Raw genomic sequence first — 22,852 nt, 5'->3', positions numbered from 1 at the left:
TAAAATTCACAAGTTAAATTTTGTGGGCCAGTGTTATCTTTGTGGGAAGATTTTTTTTTAATTACAAATTCAAGTTCTTTAATAGATATGGAGTGAGGAGGTAGAGGATGAATAGAGTTCCTGCATTATTGCAGCAAAATTGTCTTTATTTAAAATCAGGGCCTGTAGCTTACAGCCATTCCATATGAGCATAAAATGGCCCAATATCTGGGGCCATGTCTCCCTATCCCCTTTCATTCTGTTGCTTCCTAGATCATCACCAAAACCTATGGAAACAAGAAAAGATCCCAGTCAGCAAATTGTCAGGACTGGCAAAATAACATCTGTGGGTCCAAACTGAAAAGAGCTTTTATTTCTTCAGTCCAAATTTATTGAGTCTCAGAGTTAAAAGACAGAAATAAGGGGAGCAGTGGGGGACAGCCCATTGCCTCAGAGTCAAGAGTGAAAGGCAAATCCCTACAGTTGGTGTCTGGAGAGAGGAGGCAGAGAGAATAGAAAGCAAACACAGGCCTGACCTGATAGCTCAGGCTCTGTGCAGAGTCAAGAAAATTGGCTGAAGCTCAGGGAGAAGCTTTAGGTCTCTTGTGTTTCCCTCTCAGACTGAGGTCTGAACTGGGAGGCCTCCCTGGCTGGGACTCTCCACACCCAGCAATGGGATCCCAATAGGCAGGAAAGCAGGGCTGGACCACCTACATTCCCAACAGCCTGTAGAGGACCTCCAGGGTCAGAAGCAGATCCTAGGCCCTTCCCCAGGCCGCCACTCAAAATGGTCTCAGTGGAGCCAAAAGCACTTGCCTGTTTAACAAGCTCCCCGGTGACAGCACCCAACCTAACTCCTCAAATGACAAGGGGAGGAAGAGCATCCAGAATAAAGCTAAGGGGTCGGTATTCCAAGCTCTCTGCTCTGAAAAGCAGCCGGCTGGCTGAGGTAACTTTTGTCTCTTCTTGGAACCTCCCAGGCACTCTATGTACCCTACCCCACTTTGTTCCTGCCACACATGCTAAGGTGTGGGCTGGGGGCAGAAATGGGATGCTGCTGTCAGACAGACTTGAGTTCTGTGAACTCAGGAAATCATTTTGTGTCTTGAGTTTTCGTTTCTTACTATAAATAGAGATAAAGATACATTTTCAAAGAGTTCTGTAAGGATTAAATGAGATAATGTATATCAAGCACTTCCCCCAGTGCCCGGTACAAAGCAAACACCCAATAAATGTCAGCAGGTACTATTCATTAACAGGAGGGCAGGCAACATGCCTTTGTTTCTCCTGCGGGACCCGGCCCACAGAGGAGTCAGTCATGTTCATGGAACAGAAGAAGGAAGCTAAATCTGTTGGTGCTAAATGCAGACCCGAGGCGCCTGCAAATACAAAGCCTGTGGGTGTACCTGCCCTTCGCCCACCTCCACACACCCTTTCCCCACTCGTTTCCCTCTACTTCCTGTCTTTGTGCAGCACCTCTTCTCTCCGTCAAGATTATCTTTTATTTTGTGTAGTAAGAATAATAATACAGTTAGCCATCACTGAGTGGCTAGCTGTAGGTCAGGCACTGTCCTCAGCTCTTCAGCTGTGTTATCCCAACGAATCCTCACAGTGGCCCTGAGGGGCAGTCACTGGCATGCTCTCCACGGTAAGGTGAGTCAACCGAGGAATACAGAGGTCAGGGGCCTGCCACCAAGTCACACATCTTGAACGTGGTGGAGAAGCCAGGCAGACATCGGGCTCCAGATACCTGAGGGGTTTGTGTGTGTGTATGTGTGTATAGGGTGGCCGTGGTGGTGGTGCTGTGTGCAGTGTATATGTGGTGGTGTGTGTGCGCGTGTATGCATGTGTAGGGAGAGTCAATGAGGGACAGCACACAACTTGCCCTCTGCACCACGCCAGTGCCCTGTCACCCCTGCAGAGCCACCTAGCTCCCAGCACTACAAATTCCTATTGCCCTCTGGGGAAAACTGAGAAAGCAGCAAGGAGGTTGCAAAGCAGGAAGAGAGAACAGCTCATAAGGAGTCACTGGCTTCTTCTGCCCCAAGCCTGTCTTCAATCTATCCCTTCCCGGATGATGTATACACCAAGCCCCGTGCACTGACAGTGTCTGCGAGGGCCGGTGCTGCACTCACTGCAACGTGGCCCCAGTACCTGTAGGCATCCCCTGGTCAGCCTGAACCCACGATGCCAACGGGCTTCCTTTCCACAGGATGAAGTTCCACAAGCTCCCTGCTGACTGTCATGTAAACAGAACAGTGTAGCCAAGGGGGCTGCCTCATCTCACCCATGCAGCAGATCCCCTCCTACCATTTCATGAATCTGGTGCCCAGCTGGTGTGCAGACTAGAGACTGTCTACCTTGACAAGATTCTGGGCATTAACAACAGGTAGAGCTTGGTTCTGAGGCCCTGTGGCCCTACTGCCTTTGGAAGCATCCCGAAAGCAATGCCGAGGGTTCCAGAGGGCCGAGGCAATCTTGTATTCCCTGCGGAAGTTCTGGTTCAGGAGCCCATAGACTATGGCATTAAGGCAGCTGTTAAAATAAGCCAGGAAGTAGCTAGTGACAAAGAGTCCCTCTGGGACCTGGGGAGCTATTTCTTCTGGGTTGATGGCCACAGCGAGGCCAATGCAGTTCAGCGGGGCCCAGCAGATAGCGAAGATTACGAACACCACGAACATGGTTAGAAAGCTCCGGATGTTGTTGGGCCTCAGGCGCAGCTTGGGCTCTGACTTGACTTTCTTGTGGGCCTGGAGCACCAGTAGCCAGATGTGCAGGTAACAGAAGGACACGACGGTGATGGGGAGGAGGAAGTGAATGACTACCACTGTCATTGTGTACTGGGCGCTGGCCGTCTGGATGAAGGTGCAGGAGTAGATGCGCGGGTCGTACTCCAGGGACCCCATGAAAAAGTTGGGCAACACGGCTGCCAGGGTAAGGAGCCAGATGAGGCAGATGTAGAGGGAAGTGTGCCAGCACCGGCAGATCTGGTGGTAGGCCACGCTGGGGCAGATGTAGCAGTAGTGGTTAATGGCAATGGCAGTGAGGTTGAAGACAGAGCCAATGACATTCAGGCCCATCACGAAGGCACTGGCCTTGCAGTGCACCTCCCCCAAGGCCCAGCCATCGTGGAAGATGGCCACGAGGGTTAGTGGGTACGGGTACAAGGCCACCATGAGGTCAGCCAATGCCAGACTCACCAAGAACAAATTACCTGGAGCAGATAATAGGGAGCAAAAGTCAGCAAGAGACCCCACAATTTCAAGTCTGTAGACTCTCCCACCCGTTATCCAGTTACCTTTACCCAGCTACTTAAACGTAACTATGGTACTGTTAGCATTGGGGTTGGGGACCTAGGGGCTTTCAGAGACATGGAGTTCCAGGTGCATCTCAGGCTACTGGCTCTGTGACTCAGGCGCTCCAATGCTCCAAGCCTCACTCTTCTCATTTGTAGAATGGGAATAATGATTCCTACTTTATACCATAGCTGTGAGAATCAAATAATGGTGCAAAGTCCTTAGGGACACAAGCAGGCGTTCATAAGTGATAACTGTTTTCACAATAGGCAGATACTCCGGGCCTTTGAATCATTTAAGCCCCAGCAAAGATTCTAAGGGAGAAGAACCAGAAAATCAGGAAAGTGGATTCACTAGCACCCATCTTTGCCCATAATCCCACCTTCCTGCAAATCTCTCTTGCCAGTCTCCTTTTGTGCCTTCTCCCCCACTGGTCAACAGCCTACTTCTAAGTGTCTTTGATTCAATTTTCTAAATGTGAATTTCATTTTGCAGGTGGGATAGAAGAAAAGTTTCAGAGTAGGAACCACGTGTTCTGTAATTCCCGTCTGTCTAGTCGGGGCCTACACTCACAGCCATGCCGCCATGCCGCCATGCCGCCATGCCGCCACGCTGCCAAGCCACCATGTTGGCAGACACCTGGCCTGGTGGCATACTGTCCAGTCCTGAGGAGTCTCAGCCTCCAGTGGCCTCCCTGCTTTGCCTGCACATTCTCCAGCTTTTTGAACTGCCTCCTTCCTCTGAATGGAGTGTTCTCTAGCCAGAGAGAGCCTCTGGAAACCACACCATCCATCGATCAATATGCTTCAGGCATGTTTGGGGCCAGAATTCTAGGGAAGGGACAGGGCTAAATCCAAAAGAACATATTTCTATTTTTAAAGCATTTGGATTCTAAAACAAACACTGACTCATGAATAAAGCACCAAGAATCTGAAGGCATGGCCAAAACCAAGCTCAGAGCACGAGAAGCTCTGTCCCTGATGCTACTGGTTTCATTCACCAAGTGTAACTGTTTGAGCTCCTACTACATGCTTCGAGCATCAGGCAGATGGAAAGGCTCCCAGAGATGCAGCAATCAGAGAGGCCAGGCGGTGGTCTGGCTTTAAGGGGGTACAGAAGAAGGGAGGCTCAGAGCCACCAGGCTGGGGGGTCCCCCTGAGCCAGATGTTCAGGTGAGGTAGACTCCACAATAACAGTTATAAGCCTACAAGGTAGAGGAAGGGCTGCTCCCAGCCGTCCCCTGTTCCCACACAGGTTCATTCACTGCATCTCAAAGAAGATTCCACAGGATGTGCTCCGCGTGGGGGTGGGAACACGGAAGGTCCACAGGCAGCCTTCCTGAAGGGCCCGTTTCAGCCTCAGAGGCTTGCAGTCGACCTCGCTCAGAACCAAGAGAAAAGAAGTCTGTCAGCCTCCTGGGACTTGTCAGGATCTACCTACTCCTGCAGGAGAGCTCGGTGGAGGCCCAAGGCGGACTGGATGGAACAGGAAGGACACCGTTGAACAGTTAGAGTACTAACAAGGTGGTGAGCTTACCTGTCTCGAGAGGCAGGCTGTGCGGCAGTCCTGTCTCAGGTTCAGCTGCTAGCTTCCTTCCCACTCAACGATTTTAGGGATCTATTTACTCGGTGGGGGTAAAGAAGCCCCCCCCTCCCATTCTTTCCGCTTGGTACAGCCAGGCAAGAAAGGCACATCTGAGGGCCTGCTCAGGTGTGGAGGGGGCCTCTTGCTTTTCCATTTACTTCCCAGTTCTATTTGCTACACCTCCACTGGTGGCTGTCAGCCTCTGACGCTTCTACTCAGACCCCACCAGGGCTCAAGGTGGTGACGTATTTCCTCACTTGAAGTTCCCGTTCTCAGCTGGATCAGGAGCTCCTGTCTCTTCCCAGAATTTTCAGTGGCTTTCTGACATTTGGAAGTGGTGGTGCTGGAAGCTGGAATGACCCGGGTAGTCTCAGTTCTGCCACTCTGAAGTTGGGCACATTTCTGAACTTCTTTCTCCATGACTGTTCTTTGATCAGCTCCCTCCTTTTCTTTGGGGGCCCTCTTTCCTTTTCCTTACACGCATTCCACTTGGTTATTTCTGTGAGGAAAATCGCTTCTCCCCAACATAGGAAGATGGGTCTCTGTGAGTAAGGGAGAGGCAGGGCTAGGTAGGGGGCCATGGAATCAGGCTAGTAAAAAAACCTCCCAAAATGTGGAAATGAAAGGAAACCAGAGGTAAATCAACCGGACCATCCTGTCCCAGGTGTCAGAGGCGGGGTCTTGTTAATAACAGCTACTTGTGACCAACAAAGAATTACCGGACCCTAAAAAGGAAGTAAGCCATTGAAGGTGTCATCATTAGTCCTTCCTCAATGGTGATATCAATAGAGATATTAAAAGGATTTAGGTTCCCTCGTTGGCTTTCAATAAAAGACCAACTCTATAAGCCCCCATGGCAACCTGTCCGGATCCCTCTCACTCCTGAGAGCTTTTTCTGTATCCTCGCTTCATAAATTTCTATTGCTTTACTCACCTTCCTTTGTCTGAGAGATTCATTCTTCAACTCTGAGAGGCAAGAACCAAGCTCCCTGCGTCATCTACAGGGCCTCTGGGCTCCTGGTTGAGCAGCAAACAGGCTTTTAGCACTTGCAAGCACGTGCAGAGAGAGTCAAGGGCTGCTGGGAGCCGGTGCCAACTCAGCCAGCTGTTTCCCCCGAAAGCCAGTCAAACTCCGCTGTGTTAATGTGGCTCATCCCCTAATCATGCCCCAGAGGCTGGCAAACAGCTTGTAAATAGTGGGAAGAACACATTCAACTCCACGTAGAGAGTGATTCAATTACTCTCCCCTATTACTCCGGCTGTTCCTAAAAGGCTGAAATCAACCAGTTCCTGCTGTAGGTTCATCTGCCCAGACATCGTACTGTCTCCCAGATTTCTTGTCACCATTCCAAATTAGGCAAATAAAATTCTTGTTCTGTCCCCCATCTGCAAGAAGCCAGGTCCTATCTGGATGGTAGTCAAGGGAGATCTTGTTCTCTATTCATCTCTCCCCCAGACAGGTGAGAAATCCATCAGGAGGCGCACAACCCTGCTCATCCTCCTATGCACAGGCTTCTGATGAATATTCATGTCACAAGTCCTGGCGTGACTTATTTCCATCTGCCTCCACCAGACAGGGTGGATTAGTGGAGACAGCCTTCAACAACAGGCCTTTGTTCACTAATATGGAATTCCCTCTTAACATTCATACGCAGAGCACATCTCTCTCCCCACATGCAACCACCAAAATCCCCATCCCTCCCTCCTCACTTCCTCTTTCTTTTTTTCCAGGACATCTATTTCTTAACAAGGATCTGGTAACCCTGGGGGGTGTAAGGGGTGTAGGGGGACGGGGACCCAGCAAGCCTTGAGTTATCTAGTCTTCATCCGATAGAATTCCAGAAGGTAAAGCCACCTCCATCCTTGCCCCTCCTCCCTGTGTCCTACCCTGCAGGCCCAGAAAAAGAGTTCATAGAATGTAAATTGTCCTTGGTCACTGAGCTAAAAGCCAGTGTAGAAATAGATAGTCATGGAGTCATTTTCTCTACAAATATTTCTGAGTATCTACTAGGTACTAGCTCTGCCTTTGCCAGAGCCGAGGGAGGCATGGGGGGCACGAGAGACACACTTCCAAAGCTGAAGGTCTCACAAGAGTCAATTAAACCAATAAAAACAAGACTTGCAAAGGTTACGACAAGGAATTCAACAGGTAAACTATCATTGCTAATAGGTTTAAACTTCCTGTGCCTCAGGCCCTTCTTCCATCCTTTACCTATTCAAACATACAATACACTTCCTGAGTGCCTACCTATCTGGAGGGCACAATGATGGTCAAAGAGATGGCCCCTGCTGCTGAGATTGCGGCCAGGGGAAGTAGACAGAGAAATGGGCCCTCCAGTGTGCCGTGTGTGTGCCGTGTGTGTGTGTGTGTGTGTGTGTGTGTGTGTGTGTGTGTGTGTGTGTGGCTGGGATAAGGGAACAGTGAGGAAGACCTAGGATGGCGTCGAATGGAGACAGTGGCAGGAGATGGGGCTGGCCAAGCAGGAGAGTTCATCAAGGGGCTGTACAAAATCCCAAAGACCCTGCTGGCCAGCAGCCTGCTTCCTTCCTAGAATGGCTGTTTTCCTCCAAAGGGATTTGGATGGGATGAGCCCAGGAAATAACTATTTACCCCCAAATGAAAGTGGAATATTTTCATTAGTTACCTTCTGGGGTCAAGCATTTGAAATCACTGAGCAGATCATTTGTTAAAAACTTGATTGCCTTACAAATAAATACTAAAACAGGGATCCCTGGGTGGCTCGGCGGTTTGGCGCCAGCCTTGGGCCCAGGGCGTGATTCTGGGGTTCCGGGTGGGTGGAGTCCTGTATCGGGCTCCCTGCAGGGAGCCTGCTTCTCCCTCTGTCTAGGTCTCTGCCTCTCTCTGTGTCTCTCATGAATAAATAAATAAAATCTTTGAAAAAAAGACAATCTTAGAGAATGTGGATGAATCATATAAGGGCCAAGCTGAAATATAACTTTGCTTTAACTGAAAATGAAAAGGCCTGCTAAGCAAGCTGTGTAAAAAACACGATGGGAGTATTTCAACCACTTAAAAGAAGAGAATGTATTTAAAAGCATAAGCATCTATTTTTCTTAAAACTGAGATGCCTATTACAAATTATCCTCCCATAATCATCAACAGAGATCATTTTGAGACTCTTACAATATCATTTTATTATTTCAATTACACTTTATACTAACAACAAAACCATAATTGCTATAGCACCTTTAAAGTTTATAATGTGCCCTTTACATAAATTGACTGAATTTTTTCTCACACGTACCCTATAGGGTGAATCCCAAGTTTCCATTTCAAGAGACTGACACTCAGCTTACGTGAATTGCCTACGGTCATAACAGAGAAAGAGAAAGAAGAGAGACAGGAGGAAATCAGGGAAAAGAAATGTCAAGGGCAAAGGTGTAGAGTTTCTTAGTCATCCACCAAAGTGAGAAACAACAGGAAAGTGCACCATTTAACCTGGCAGTTAGGAGGTCAGGAGTGGTACTAGCAAGGGCATGGTTCTGTCCAGCTGGAGGATAAGCTTGTGTACAGAAGGTTGCTCTCCCCATCGGCTTTTCCCCATCGGCTTTGACTTCAAGAGAAGGAAAGAAATGGAATGGGACTTGCAAAAGGATATCCCTTTGATGGAGAGGTTGTACAGTCTTTTTTCTTTTTCTTTTCTCTTCCTCTCTTCTCAATGGGAGAGACTTTTATCTGGCATGTAAGAAGCACATAGTAATATTAGCTGATGTTTATTACTGCTGCTTTTATATTATTTGTTGTGTAGAAAGAATGAGAAAGAGACTCTGAATGTTGGACTCCAATTCCCCAGGAGATAAGATAGAAGTCACAGTGCTGGGAGGACACTGAAGAAGGCAGGATGTTGCCCTAGGGTGAAAACCCCCCAAGTGCCAAAGACTCTGCTTCTCAACTCCTTAAATTCTACTCTTTCCACAATAAGTATTTTAAATTGTAAGATCTTAGAGTAGCACTGGTATCTTCAGAGTTTTGTGATATATCATGCTAAATACAGACCCCCAATTTCTGAGTGAAAAAGGCAACCTAACACGAAAGTCTTCACGGCCCTGGGCTACTGAGAACTACGTGGGAGGAATTAAAGAGGATTATGAATGAGCTTTCCTGATTGTTCAGCTAAAGACATAATTATGGGATTTAAAACATGCTCGTCTTTGCTTGGTGAGGAGATAAAGTATTCCGAGTAGAAGCCTGAAGTTGGAGAGCTTGAGCCACATCAGCAACAGAGTCCACGTTAGCCCTGTTTGGTCTTTAGCTGATAACAAGCGCTCCAAACCCCCACAGGCTGAGTGGGTCAAAAGACACCTGTCACCAAGTGGCGTCTTCCCGAGCGGTAGGATAAAACTTGGATGAAGTGGGTACCATCTTACCCCATCACGCCTGGAGCACAGGGACTGTGGATCTAGTAAGTATTTCCTCCAAGCCTTCCAAGAGCCTTTGTCCAGAGCTGGTCTGGTATTCATCCCTTACACCCCCAGTCAACAAGTTGGGGGAGGAGGTGGACTCTGCGCCAATCTGACCCGAGATGCTGAACACCTGCTGGGCTGAAAACTCTCATTGGGAAGCCTGCAATGCAGTCACTGTTTCCAGGCAAAAGATGCGGAGTGAGCATCCCTGGGTGCCTGAAGAACTGGGCAGACTATGGCCGAGGACCTGTGTGTCCAGCAACCAAATCCTCCACATTTTCTTGGGAAATCCCAATGTCAAGTGTTTCAAATCCTTTCTCTTACCGATCACCCAACTGTCCTAGCAGTGGCTTCACACCCACTCACTCACAGCACCTCCCCCATAGCCTCTTTAACTCAGATGCAGCACAAGAATCCATCATCAGACTCCGGCTCCTGAGCATTGCCTGGGAAATCAGCCCCTGAGCCCACAGGCCAGGAGCGCCTGATGCTGTTGGGCTTTCCCCTCTGCTAACGGAGATTATTTTTTTAAAATGATTTTGTCCATTTATTATTTTTGAGAGACACAGAGAGAGAGAATGGCAGAGACACAGGCAGAGGGAGAAGTAGGCTCACTGCAGGGAGCCCGACATGGGACTCATTCTGGGTCTCCAGGATCATGCCCTGGGCTGAAGGCGGCGCCAAACTGCTAAGCCACCGGGGCTGCCCTAACAGAGATTAATTTGATTGATCTTACAGTAAGGACATGTTTCTCTCAGCTCTCTTCTGTGTGGCCAACTGTCTGGATGGTGAAGGTAATGGCAGGAGGCTCACCTACATGCAGCTCAAAGGTGGCACTCTCAGACCAGACCGGCAAGGGCCAAACTCCCAGAGGAGGCACAGAGGCACAATCCGGGAGAGGCCTGGCATAGCTGGAGACTGCTGGCCACACAGGAGCAAGTGGGGCAGGCCTCTCTGTGCAGAGGATCCAGTCAGCTTTCAAGGAGAAGAGTGAGGTGTACTGCGGGCTTTGGGTGCTGGAAGCAGTTTAGTTCCTCAAGAACCCTGTGGATGGGGGCACTTGGGTGGCTCAGTGGTTGAGTGTCTACCTTTGGCTCAGGGTGTGATCTGGAATCCTGGGATCCAGTCCCACAGCAGGCTCCCTGCATGGAGGCTGCTTCTCCCTCTGCCTATGTCTCTGCCTCTCTCTGTGTGTCTCTCATGAATAAATAAATAAAATCTTAAGAAAGAAGAAGAAGAAGGAAGAAGAAGAAGAAGAAGAAGAAGAAGAAGAAGAAGAAGAAGAAGAAGAAGACGCCTGCGGATGGCAGAGGCAGTGCCGGCATCTGTAACTGAATCTGCCCCACCCCGTGATGTAACATTTATTCCTTCTGCCCCACTGCTTTCCTGCTTTCTATGATCAATTTGTCGCAACAGATTGGTATTTATTTCTTACTGTGAACTTGGCTCTGTGGACAGAAATGGAATAGAAGTCTCAGCTTTGGACAGATTCACAGTCCCATAGGGAGAGAGAGAAATGAACAATAGCACAGTGAGGTGGGTGCTGCCCGGGGAGGGTGCGTGGAAGCCCCAGGAGGGAGATGGTCCCCACGCCCTATTTGGTCTTAATGAACAGGGTCAACAACCACACGGGGGAGTTGAGGAAGGGGTCTGAAGGAGATGTTCACTGGCAGAAAAGAGGCAAGATGAGGCAGTCTAATAGGAGTCCAATCCTATAAGAGGATAGGACTTGTATATATATAGGAGTCCAATCCGGACTGTGTGGGTGTGGCAGTTGGTCAAAAGCAGGATAAGAGGAGGGAGACAAGGTTGTCCTGTTAGGTGGGTGAGCTCTGGAGTCTGATGATGCTCTACAGATAGACAGCAATCACTGGTGGCAGTGACCCCCACCAGTGGGAACACCCATGGGAGGAGGGAGCAGGGACACCTGTCTGGACACTATGGACATAGTTCATTCAAGATATGGTGAGCATGTAAAGGGAGGCAGTGCAAGTAAGGAAGGCAGGAAAGGGGAATATTGGGAGATACTATAAGGCAAAAATCACAGGGACTTGGGGAATGAAGGAAGCAGGAGTGACACCCAGGGATCAGGCATCTGGGAGAGGAGGAGAAGGAGATCCAAAAACCGGAGCATCAGGTCAGCCAAAGGAATGAAAGTTTCCAAGGAGGGAGTGAGCCTGAAGATCACACACTGCACGGAGGGGCATTTTGGATGCCAGTCTCCAGAACTACCCCCCACTTCACCTCATGCTAGCACAGCTCGCTCTCTCTCTCAAATAAATAAATAAAATCTTTAAAAAAAAGCATATAAAATCAAGGCACGATTTTTTTTTAACACTGGAAGCCCTTGTGTATGTGTGTGCCTGTGTGTGTACCTGTGCGTGCATGCATGTGTGGCGTGTGTGTGTGGGGTGTGCGTGTGTGGGCTAAAGGGAAAGAGCAAACACTGAAAACACAGAAGAGAGAGAAGAACTTGATGGGGGAAGGTTCCAAAAAAGCAGGGAGAGGAAGTGATAACCAGAAAACACAGAGATTATTCTTGGCTGAGTCTAGACCAGGGCAAGCGTGGTCATGCAGGCACAAGAAATATCTTCAGACCCTATCAAAAGAGCCCTAAATAGGACAGGTCCCCAGGAAGCACACACTAAAGAGTGAAATGCCTGGTCTTACACCTGGTTTTACCTTCCAAGTTGGGTCAATGCCCTGAATCTGTTTCCCACTTTCCCTCCATCCTGCCCTCTCTGTCTTTCTCTAGTGCCATCTCTGGAAAAGTCAACCCAACACATGCAGCAAGAGGAGCTGCAGATGGGACAATTAACCTAACCCCTTACTCTGCTGTCAGGATCACCCCTGTTATGGATGACAAGAGGAACTGCATTTGTAATAGTCAAGTGATGGATGCTGTCGTCCGCTAAGAAAGGTGTATGATCTTAATATTGGCTGTGTGCCTTGGCTGTGGGACCTGTGAGTGTTCTCACTGCCACATTCCTATCTTCTTAATATGATGAACTGAGAAACCAGACTTAATTACAAAAAGGTCTGAGATGAGAGTTTCTTAAAGTCACTCTAAACTCTCAGTAGAGAGACTTGATTCCTAGTGGAATGAGGGTACATTCCAAGTGCTATTCGTTTTTAAGCACCTTTGGAAATCTCACTCTGCCAAGGTTTAACAGTAGTTAGGATTTTTCATGACCATTATCAATAAAGCCTGTGGTCAAATAAAAACTGGTTCAATTGCCATGACTGGAGCAGCCACCGATGTGTCAGGAATAACGTCACGTAGCTATGGTGTTAGATCTTGTTTCTGGTTCTGGGCTGCAGCAGACTCAACAGGAGGCAGGAAGGATAGGACAGGAGATGTACCAGCGATTCAATGCTCATTACCCACCCGGGCCACGCTCCCAAAACAGCAAGGTTTCTGTGAGCCCCTTAGGAACACAGAAGAGGCCAGTCCTCCTGGGAATGGAGGAGGCCAGAGACGCCTGGGTGCCTCATGTAAAATGAAGCAGCACTCACCCCCTCCTCCATCGCCTCTCCAACAGCAAGCAGCCCAAATTACGGGCCAGGGAACCACAGCCCACCCGGTTGGTTAGTCGGAGAGAGAAGTGGCCGGTGTCAGAACCTTAATGCCCTCGTCCTGCCTCCCTTCTGCCTGTAGGAGACACATATTTGAGGCTGCTGCAAAGGAACGATGCAATTAAAATTATCAAATACAACCTTCCACTAACCGTAGGGCTTTTTCCTAATATATAAGCTTTTTAGTCAAAGGACATAACAATATCTTGAAAGAGGTGTTCCAGATGATACTAACCATCACCACTGCAATGACTTGAGTTAGAAAGCTTATTTCTGCTTCATATATTGTTTCCCACATTATGAAAGGAGCTCATATATTTTTTTTGTTTGCCCTTTAGATACAAGCACTGGAGTCAGAGAGCCCCACAAAATATATATACCCCTTTACTACAACTGGCCTTTCTGAATGGTGTGGTGCTTTAGAAAAGCGCAGTTGAACTACACACCTGGCTTTCTCCTGCTGTTTGTTCTCTACGATTCACTCTAATATTGGCGTTGTCCCTAAGGCTCAAGCTAGGAAATTACAAATTGACACACAGGGTATTTAGCTTCCCTTGGCTGAACCGGTCAGCATGCTGCAGTGACCCCTCAGGGTCAGAGTTCAGAGACTCCCTCCATCTGGTTTTGTTCCCTTACAGACCTGAGGAATGGAAAAGCTTCAGCTTATTTCATTTCAATGAGAGTGGCACAGAGAAGGAAAAATTACTTTTCTGGGTTGCAGCACCGTTTTTACCAGACCATTATTTTAATCTTCATTTAATGCCCTGAACTCCATCTTGAGAAAAGACCACCTTTCCCCAAAGCAATGTATCTCCGCCCAAAGCAGAGCCTGCAGATTTCTGCACCTGTACTCTCTCGGCGGGAAATGGGTCTTCGGGTGACCTGGAGGTAGATTTGACACAAAACTCCCTGGAGGGCTTCAGGATCTCAGTACCCACGGGGGGGGGGGGTGGGTGGGTGTTAAAGATCCTGGGATTCCTGTGGCCAGGTAGGGTCCCACGTGCACCGCATAAACCGGGGCGCCGCGGCGGGTGACAGCGGCTTCCAGGGGCCCCCGGGGGGCGGGGGCGGGCGCCGCGCTGCAGAGCGCAGGACTCCCGCGGGCACAGGCGGGCACAGGCGGGCACAGGCGGCGGCGCGGGGCGGGCACAGGCGGGCCGGAGCCGCACGTCGGGAAAGGCGGCAGCTGCCCCTAACTTCTGAGCTCGGGGCCAAACTTGGGGACTGGGTTCGGCAAAGGGAGCGGGGCGGCCGGGAACGGAGAGCGGGGCCGGGGGAGGGTGGGCCCGGCGCGGTTCCCGAGCACCGACAGGATGACCAGGAGGTTGCCCACGACGTCGGCCGCCGTGGGGACCGCGAGCACCGCAGACAGCGCCGGCCCCCGCCCCTGCCAGCCCCGCGCCCCGCCCCGCCCGCCCCCGCCCGCCTCGCGGCGCCTGGACACCGAGCCCCGCCGCCCCCTCGGGGCGCCCCGGCGGGAGGGAGCAGGCGCCGAGCGGAGGCAGCCAAGCGGGGGCGGAGCGCGGGGACTGCCCGCGGGAGGACTTGGGGTGCGGCGCTGTCGGAGGGGCTGCGGCGCTCCCTCCCTCCCTCCCTCCCTCCCTCCTACCCTCCTCGGCGGTGGCTGACCCCGGAGAGGCCAAGACCCAAGACCGGCCAGTGGCTGGCTCCGCTCAGGCCTCCCGCACCTGAGATCCCAGAGCCCCTCCTCGCCCCACCCCGCCCCACCCCCAGGAGAGGCTGTGCCCAGGAAGTGGCACCCAGGCGTGCAGACTGGAGAAGGTGCTGGCGGTGGGGACCGGCCGACCTGGGCTTAGAAGGGCAAGGTTTGAGGCCCCTATGGGGGCTGTGCAGCTCCAAAGAGAACGTGGTCCCCCGGGGTATGGGAACAGATCCAGGGCAAAGTAGGGCAGAGGGTTACACCCCTGGCAGCTGCAGGAGAAGAGCAAGTCCTTGCTGTTTATTTATCGAGCACTTGTTGATCTTGGGAGACACTGATGATGTCTCTGCTCTGTCCTCTTTATCCTGAAGACGTTTTTCGTTTTTTTAAGATTATTTATTTATTCATGAGAGACACAGAGAGAGGCAGAGGGAGAGGGAGAGGCAGGTTCCCTGCAGGGGAGCCAGATGTGGGACTCGATCCCAGATCATGATCTGAGCCGAAGGCAGATGCTCAACCACTGAGCCACCCAGACATCCGTTAAAGATGTCTTTAAGCCAAGACACCTACTGATACATGAACATCTATTTAAATATAACAATCCTCAAATAGATGTGTAGTCAATACTGGTGGTAATTATAATGTGGTTTTGGAGGGCTTTGGAACAAAAAGGAGAGTAAAACGTGACTACTGGAAAGAAAGAACTAAGATGCTTTTTATTTAAACTGTTTGAGCACTTGCTCTGATCAAAGCAAAAGCTAACCTCTTCTGAGGGTGAATCTATGCCAAGCACTGTCCTAGCACCTTTCACATCAATAAAACCACTAAAATCAAAATGACTGACAATTTTAAATCTGAGGAAGAGGTGAAGCACCTGGATACATTGCTTTCATGAGAATGCAAAATGGTATAACCGCTTTAAAGAGCTGTTTGATAGTTTCTTACACCATCCTATGACCAGAATGGAGATAAATATGAAACACATGTCCACCAAAAAAAGACTCATTGCCAGGATGTCCGGAGCAACTTTAATGATAGTAGCCTAAAACGGCCCAAATATCCATGAATTAGTGAACAAATTGTGTACATTCATACATGGAATACCATTCAGCAATAAAAACTCCTGATCTACACAACATGGATTAATCTCAAAAATACTGCATTGAACAAAAGAAGGTGGACACAAAAGAGAACATACTCTAGAGTTCATTTATATGAAGTCAAAAGATGAGGAAAATTAGCTTATGGTGATTTATGCCTGTAAGGGTAAGGATTGACCAGGACAGAGGGCAAAATAAATTTCTGAGGTGCTATTTGTATGTTATCTTATGTAAATATAATTTGTGTATTTTATGTAAATTACACTCTCCCACTTCCATCCTATCCCAGCCCCCAAGAAGCAAAAACATAAAGGAAGAGTGCAGGGGAAAGGGAGGGGATGATTCAGGAGAAGGATGTGATTGTTGGAGAACAAATTCCTTGAGAAATGAGCCCATCCCAAGCCCAAGGAAGGAATATTATTGTTAGCAAGGAGAGGCTACACCCCCGGGCCGAAAGAAAGCAGAAGTCAGGGAAAAAGTCCAAAGAGTTTCTAGCTTGGTGTGAGAAAATGAGGGAGCTGCCCCTGGCTGCTCTTGGCCCAAGGGGTTTGAGGCTACCTCATTAGCCAAGATTTGAGGGAAAGAATGTGGGAGGTTTGAAGACTGGAGAAGGTATAAACTGTCATTTCAGAAAATAAGTACACTAACTAGGAGCTGTGCCAGATGTGTCAGGAGAGCCAATACCCCTGAGCAGCTTCAAATCATGGCTTTAAGTGAAGCCAGGCAGCCTCATGGGATGGTTGTCAATCAGCAACTTGGATCTGCTCAGGACAGGTACTGGGGGTGTGTGGGGGGGTGTCTTCAGCTGAGATTGGCGTTTGCCGGCAAGGAGTAACAGAAAGAAGTGAAAGGCATGATGGGAAGATCGACCCTAGGATCTACATTAAATGAAGGATGCTGAGAAAACAGGTGGAGGGTAGGAGTGAGCAGGCTGATGGGCTGTGAGACAGAGATGGGATCAAGGGATTGGAGGGGCTGAATTCAAAGAACTGTGGTGGGTGAACTTGAAAAAAAAATAGGTTGTGATATTGAGAGAGTGGCTTGTTTGAAACTTGCCTGAGATTTCTTAGGAGTGCAGATTCTGTTGAAGTGAGGGCTCTCGGTGGGGTGATGTGGCTAGAGGAAGGAGAGGGAAAGTTCATTGGAAATGAGAAGGTCAAGGAACCGAGAAGCCCAAGTGTGGGTATCGTGGTGGTGAGAGAAAAGGGAAACTGAGTCAGGGCGTGAATCCCAGCGAATGGAGAGAAATGACAAGCCAGTTGGTAAGAAAGATGCAGGAAAAAGGAGAGACAGGGAGACAGCAGGATAGTGTGAATGTCACGGGCTGTTTTTTTTTTTTTTAAGATTTTATTTATTTATTTGAGAAAGAGATTAAGAAACAACACAAGCAGGGGAAGGGGCAGAGGGAGAGGGAGAAGCAGACTCCCCACTGAGCAGGGAGCCTGACTTAGGGCTTGGTCCGAGGATCTTGGGATCATGACCTGAGCCGAAGGCAGATGCTTAACCAACTGAGCCACCCAGGTGCCCCATCACGGGCTTTTTTTCAAAGAAGGGATAACCATACTTTCCTTATTCTTACATAGACACATGTATCAAACATATAGTGGCACTTCTGTGGCTTTCAGCAGTCCTCATAACAGTAGGTGAGTTGAATACAAGATAAATTCCCCCAGTTCAGCACACCAATAACACACACACATTTGGTTAATTGGGTATGAAACAGAGGAAGCGGCCCTGTGCTGCCCTGGGATGTGATCATGCTTATGTCCACAACAGTGTATCTCAGACCTTCGGGCCCTAGGAATTGGGGTGCTCTCTGCCTACGAAGTCAGCATTATATCCTGGGACAGCAGACCAGACTGTGACTCAAAAGGGCAGGGAAATTGTACTGCAACTTTGGAAGACAGTTTTATGGTTTCTCACAAAACTAAGCACGCTTGATGATGATTGTCATATGATACGGCAATCACACTCCTTAGTATTTACCCGAAGGAGTTAAAAAATTATCTCCATACTGAAACCTACACATGGATGTTTATAGCAGCTTTATTCATAATTGCCCAAAATTGGAAGCAACCAAGATGTCCTTCAGTATATTAATGGGTAAATGAACTGTGGTGCATCCAGACTTTTTTCACTAAAAAGAAATGATCTATCAAGCCACAAAAACACATGGAAGAACCTTAAGTACATATTCCTAAGTGAAAGAAGTCAACCTAAAAAGGCTACGTGCGATGTGATTCCAACTATATCACATTCAGAAAAAGGTAAAATTATGGAGAGAGTAAAAAGATCATTGGTTGCTGGGGATTAGGGGAGATGGAGAAAGAGATGACTAGGCAAAGCACAGGGGAGGTTTAGGGCTGTGAAACAACTCTGTATGAGACTATAGTGGTGAACTGGTGTCATTGTACATTTGTTCAAACTCCTACAACACCAATAGTGAACCCTGATATAAACCATGGGCTTTGAGTAATGATGATGTGTCAATGTAACTTCATCAATTGCAACAAACATACCCCCTGGGGGAGCGGATATTGATAATGGGGGAGGTCATGCAGGTGCAGGCGAAGTAGGGGAACTCTGTACTATCCCCTCAATTTTGCTGTGAACCTAAAACTGCTCTAAAGAGGGAAGGGGAAGATGCTCCAGGACTCATACAGCCTCAGCCAAAACAGAAGCCACGCCACTATCAACAAGACCAACTAAAGCGAATCTAGAGAGGAAAGTCCTGATGGTGAAGAGATTGGAGCTAGGGTACCTATGGCGGTTGGGGGGGGGGGCAATTTAAGAGACAAGTATCATATTGGAGAAACTGAGAAGACATCCCAGAAGGAGTGAACTCAGGGTGGAGAGGCTAGACTGGGCTGGAGAAGTGGGCAGGACCCCGTCCAGGTAGGCACCAAAGCCAGGTCTTGAGGCCTCTGGACTTGTCCCCGTGCAATGAAGTCTGTGAGGGTTTGTCTGACATCTGCACCCTGCGCTCTTTTTCAGTCTTCCCTTCCAATGCAGAGCGGATGTCTGCCACAGAAAGCAGTTCCCACGCTGACTCTTCAAGTGTAGAAGAGTGGTGATTGCTTCAGTGTTCCAGCCTGCTGACCTCTTAACATGAGCGGATTCTTTCCACAATAGACAAAACTAACAGGCAACAGGGGCTGCCAACAGTGAAATAAAATGATATGGGAAGAAAAAATCACACCCTGGAGAAGGGGGGAGAGACAAAAGAGGGAGATTCAAGATTCCTAGGTGTTATCTCAACCGAATCAATCAATATCTGGAACACCTATGGAGAGTTCTAGTGTTACAAAAATGAGCAGGGCTGATGTCCCTACACCTGCCCCCAAGTCCAAATGCAAATCACATAAGTTCACAGAAGCTCAGCTTCCCGCATCCAAACAATAGTACCTTTCAATCTGGATAGTACTTGAAACCTTTTCCAAACCACTTTACACAGGCCATCTCATGTCCCCTTTCAACATCTCAGCAAGGCCCGGGAGGCAGGTACAATTGGTCCCCTGGAAAAGAGAGGAACAGGCCGTCAGAGATAAGTCACTTGCCAAGGTTGGTGGCTGATGAGTGGCCAAATATGGGCCTGTAAACCTGCTAACAGAACCCATTTCTTCTATTGATGGCTTCTTTTATGATGGCTTTTACTCTCAGTATGAAATATACAAAGAATATAATTGAAATTTTCTGGAGGTCATCAGTTTGCAACCTGTCTTGCCCTTTTACTTATTTTTTACTTTTAAAGATTTTATTTATTCATGAAAGACATAGAGAGAGAGAGGCAGAGACCTGGGCAGAGGGAGAAGCAGGCTCCCTGTGGGGAGCCCGATGCCAGACTCAATCCCAGGACCCTGGGATTACGACCTGAGCCAAAGGCAGACGTTCAACCACTGAGCCACCCAGGTGCCCCTGTCTTGCCCTTTTAATAATACTATAAATGATAATGATAGCAGCCGCAGCTAATAGGGAGTGTTTACAGTGTGCTAAGCACACGAGACATATTGGTTTCTCATTTACCTCTCACCATCTCTATGAGATGGATACTATCACTGTGCACTGTGAAGGGACTCAGACTCAGAGAGGTTAAGAGATCTGCCTGAGGTCGCCCAGCTAGTGGATCTAGGAGCTAAAATTAGAACCTAGGTTGATTCCACGACGGGGTTCAGTCTCGTTCTGGCATCAGGGAATATTAAAACGTCTGGACTCTTTTCCACCTCAGGAGAAGGATGAGGAAGCTTGATGATGTTGGGAAGTCTGAACCCTGGGAGAAAATGGTTCTGTGGGTTTTGCAAAGATCTTATGTAGAGCACTTAGAAGGTATACCACTGCCTCACATTGGGAAGCTGCCCTAATCTTTTTCAGAAGTGAAGAATAGTTTGGAAAGAGGGACATTGTAAAACAAAAGAGTAGAAACAAAACAAAACAAAACAAAAAACCCAACAACCATCTTCTAGGCAGTCTTCCTCCTGTTACCCAGCACACGCCCATGCCGGAGACCAGTAGGGGACCCATGACCTAGCAGGGCTGGACAGAGTCAGAGCCTCAAATTCTCTCCACTGCTAGTTGCATGATCTTTACCTTTCTGACTTTTTCATTCCCTTCAGGGGAAACCTCAGGGTGAGGGTTGGTGCCCTGGTTATTTCAGACTTGCATCTAATCTAACAGTTCAATGTTCAGCAGAAAAGGCTGACCCTTCCCTCAATCTGCTGAACGTCAGTGCAGTGCCTTTTTATTACTGTACGCTGTCCAGAATAGATTATTTAGGGCAAGAAACTTCCACACACATATATACACAGTTAAAATGGTTTGATTTTTTTGCTTTATTAGAAGTTTTTTGTTTACGGTTTATAGTTTACCAAAACAATATACTTTCCTAGTAAAGAAAAATCATTATAAACTGCAAATCATAAAGCAGAAAGATTCATGGGTAAGAGCTGAACCAATGTTGTGAGGTTTTAACTTTTACAAAGGGAAATTTATTTGGGAATCCTAGTGCTTATTTTTAAAACCTGGGGACAGCGGGCCCCAGTGACAGGGAAATCAGACTGAAGACTGTGGAGGCCGAGAAAATTAAGGCCATCCCACCTCAAGTTTAGCATTAGCACAAGTACAGCCACCGTAGGCCCCTGGGATTAAGAGCTGAACTTTAGAGGAAAAACTGCAGAATGTCCTAGGCTGGGAATCCCATATCAGAAAGACAACAGAGCTCAGAATGCCCTAGGCAGAGAATCCCGGATCAGATCTTAAGAAACTCCCCCACCCTTTCCCCCATATTGGAATGAAAAAAAAAAAATTCCTCCACCCCTTCTGAAAATCCCCTAGACCAGCCCATAAAAAAACCAGCTGTAACCCACTTCGGGGTCCAAGTCCCTGCTCTGCTGTATGGAGTACACTTGGACCCAAGCTCGAGCTTGTAAATAAACCCTCGTGTGTTTGCATCAGTGTCGGCTCCTTGGTGGTTTCTTGGATTCGCAATCTTGGGCACAAGACAAGCTATTTGGGAAGTGAGGCTCTGGCCAGAACATTCTGGTCCAGGGGCCAGCATGGACCCCCTCCCCCAGGGCAGAGGGTACTACCAGATGGTCCTGGAGCCTCAGCTGGATGGGATGTGGAATCAGCCTCCTGGCTCTCGGGAGCACATTCATTACCAAAGCCTTCCCAGGGCCCTCTGAGATGCCCGTTTCAGCCCAGGCCTCTTCCCCAGAGACCCGCTGTTAATCAGCCCAAAGGGCCTCAGGCAATAATGTTGCATTTTTGTCTCTAAGGCCAATCAGTAATAAACTCAGCCTAGGACAGAATTTTGTTTGTTTGTTTGTTTGTTTATATTTTTTAGAGAAGGAGTAGGGAGAGGCAGAGGGAGAGGGAGAGCAAGAATCTTAAGCAGGCAACACACCCAGCACAGAGCCCACTGTGGGGCTCGATCTTAACTCTGAGATCATGACCTGAGCTGAAATCAGGAGTTTATCGCTTGACCAACAGAGTCACCCAAGTGCCCCTAGGGCAGAATTTTAAATATGAGTGATTCATCCTAGGTTCTCCTTCTGGTTGCTTAACTACAGCTATTTTTTTTTTCCTTCTAGCCAGGTTAATTAGCCAGGACCTGGCCTGGCCTGGTCCTCAAACTAATGTCCACAGCCATGTTGAAGCTTCTTTATTGTAGATTTGAGTCTGTTTCTATGCTTGGAGGAGCAGTTCTTAATAATGCTGTACGGGAATGTCTGTATCTTTGTCCCCAAAGCCACCCATCCCAGACAAGTTTTGTGAGTCATCAAAGAAGGTGTGGATTGAACATGGAAAGGCAGCTTGTTTGTAGGGGCCTGCCATCACCTGTGCTGTCAAGCAGGAGGTGGAACTCCTCCCACCAATCAGTCGACTCCCTCAAATCCATCACTGAAGGCACGGATAGTTAGTTGTGCAAAATGGTCCATCCTCAGAGGAGACTGGACTCTTCATCCAGGCCCCAGAACATCACAGCAGCAGATGAGCACTTGGGTGAAGTTCCAGAGAATTCACTGCCTGCTATTACCATCCAACCCACGCCGGTGGCCCGTCAGTCCCAGACTCCATTCCTGCACACAGGATCCTTCTAGAATCCAGGACCTATCTTCACCATTAAGAGGAAGCAAAATGAGGTTGCTTCTCTTACAGGGTCCCCAGACCTCCCATGGGCACTCTCTGTAATTCCTCCTCTTTTTCCTTCTGCACCCATGTTCCTTGGCCAGGCTTCATCTAATAAGTAGCATTGTTTGTTGACCATATCTGGATAATGTGTTACCACTTACCTCTGCAAATCCTAAAAACAATCCTCTAAGGTAGATAAATTCATTACCGATGCTTTACAGTTGGGGGACAGGCATAGAGACATTACCTAACTTTCCCAAGGCCAGACAGTCAAGAGCTGGGTATTTCTGATGCCTTTTGACTGCGACTGTCTTCCTGGTAATAACACCTCTGAAAATACAATGTGGTAGTTAACTCTGAAGCCAGATTACTAGATGTGTGACCCTGGGCAAGCTGCTTAAAATCCCTCATGTGCAAAATAGGGATAATAATGCTTAAATCACAAAGATGTTGTGAGGTATTAAATGGGAAGGAAGATAGTGCTTGACTCATAAGTTAGCACTTTTTTTTATTGTTGTGTGTTCAGGGGCTTTCACATCTATATATCATTTCATCCTCAGATGCAGAGACAGGAATGTTCTCGTTTTACACTGAGGTCCCTGGAA

The 22,852-nt window shown here is 48.4% G+C and overlaps 1 protein-coding gene across 1 annotated transcript in view; it reads right to left on the bottom strand.

Moving 5' to 3' along the window:
- Window positions 1-2,324: 2,324 nt before the first annotated feature.
- MTNR1B (melatonin receptor 1B) overlaps window positions 2,325-22,852 on the bottom strand; it is a 37,228-nt gene continuing 16,700 nt past the window's right edge. The window contains exons 5-7 of the mRNA XM_055320367.1: window positions 14,152-14,247; window positions 6,848-6,863; window positions 2,325-3,193 (exon numbers count right to left, since the gene is read on the bottom strand). Coding sequence (XP_055176342.1) covers window positions 2,325-3,193; window positions 6,848-6,863; window positions 14,152-14,247 — 981 coding nt within the window. The remainder of the gene's footprint in view (window positions 3,194-6,847; window positions 6,864-14,151; window positions 14,248-22,852) is intronic.

Source organism: Nyctereutes procyonoides, unplaced genomic scaffold (genome assembly GCF_905146905.1).
Source record: "Nyctereutes procyonoides isolate TBG_1078 unplaced genomic scaffold, NYPRO_anot_genome, whole genome shotgun sequence".
NCBI lineage: Eukaryota > Metazoa > Chordata > Mammalia > Carnivora > Canidae > Nyctereutes > Nyctereutes procyonoides.
This window is presented reverse-complemented; position numbering and strand designations above follow the sequence as displayed.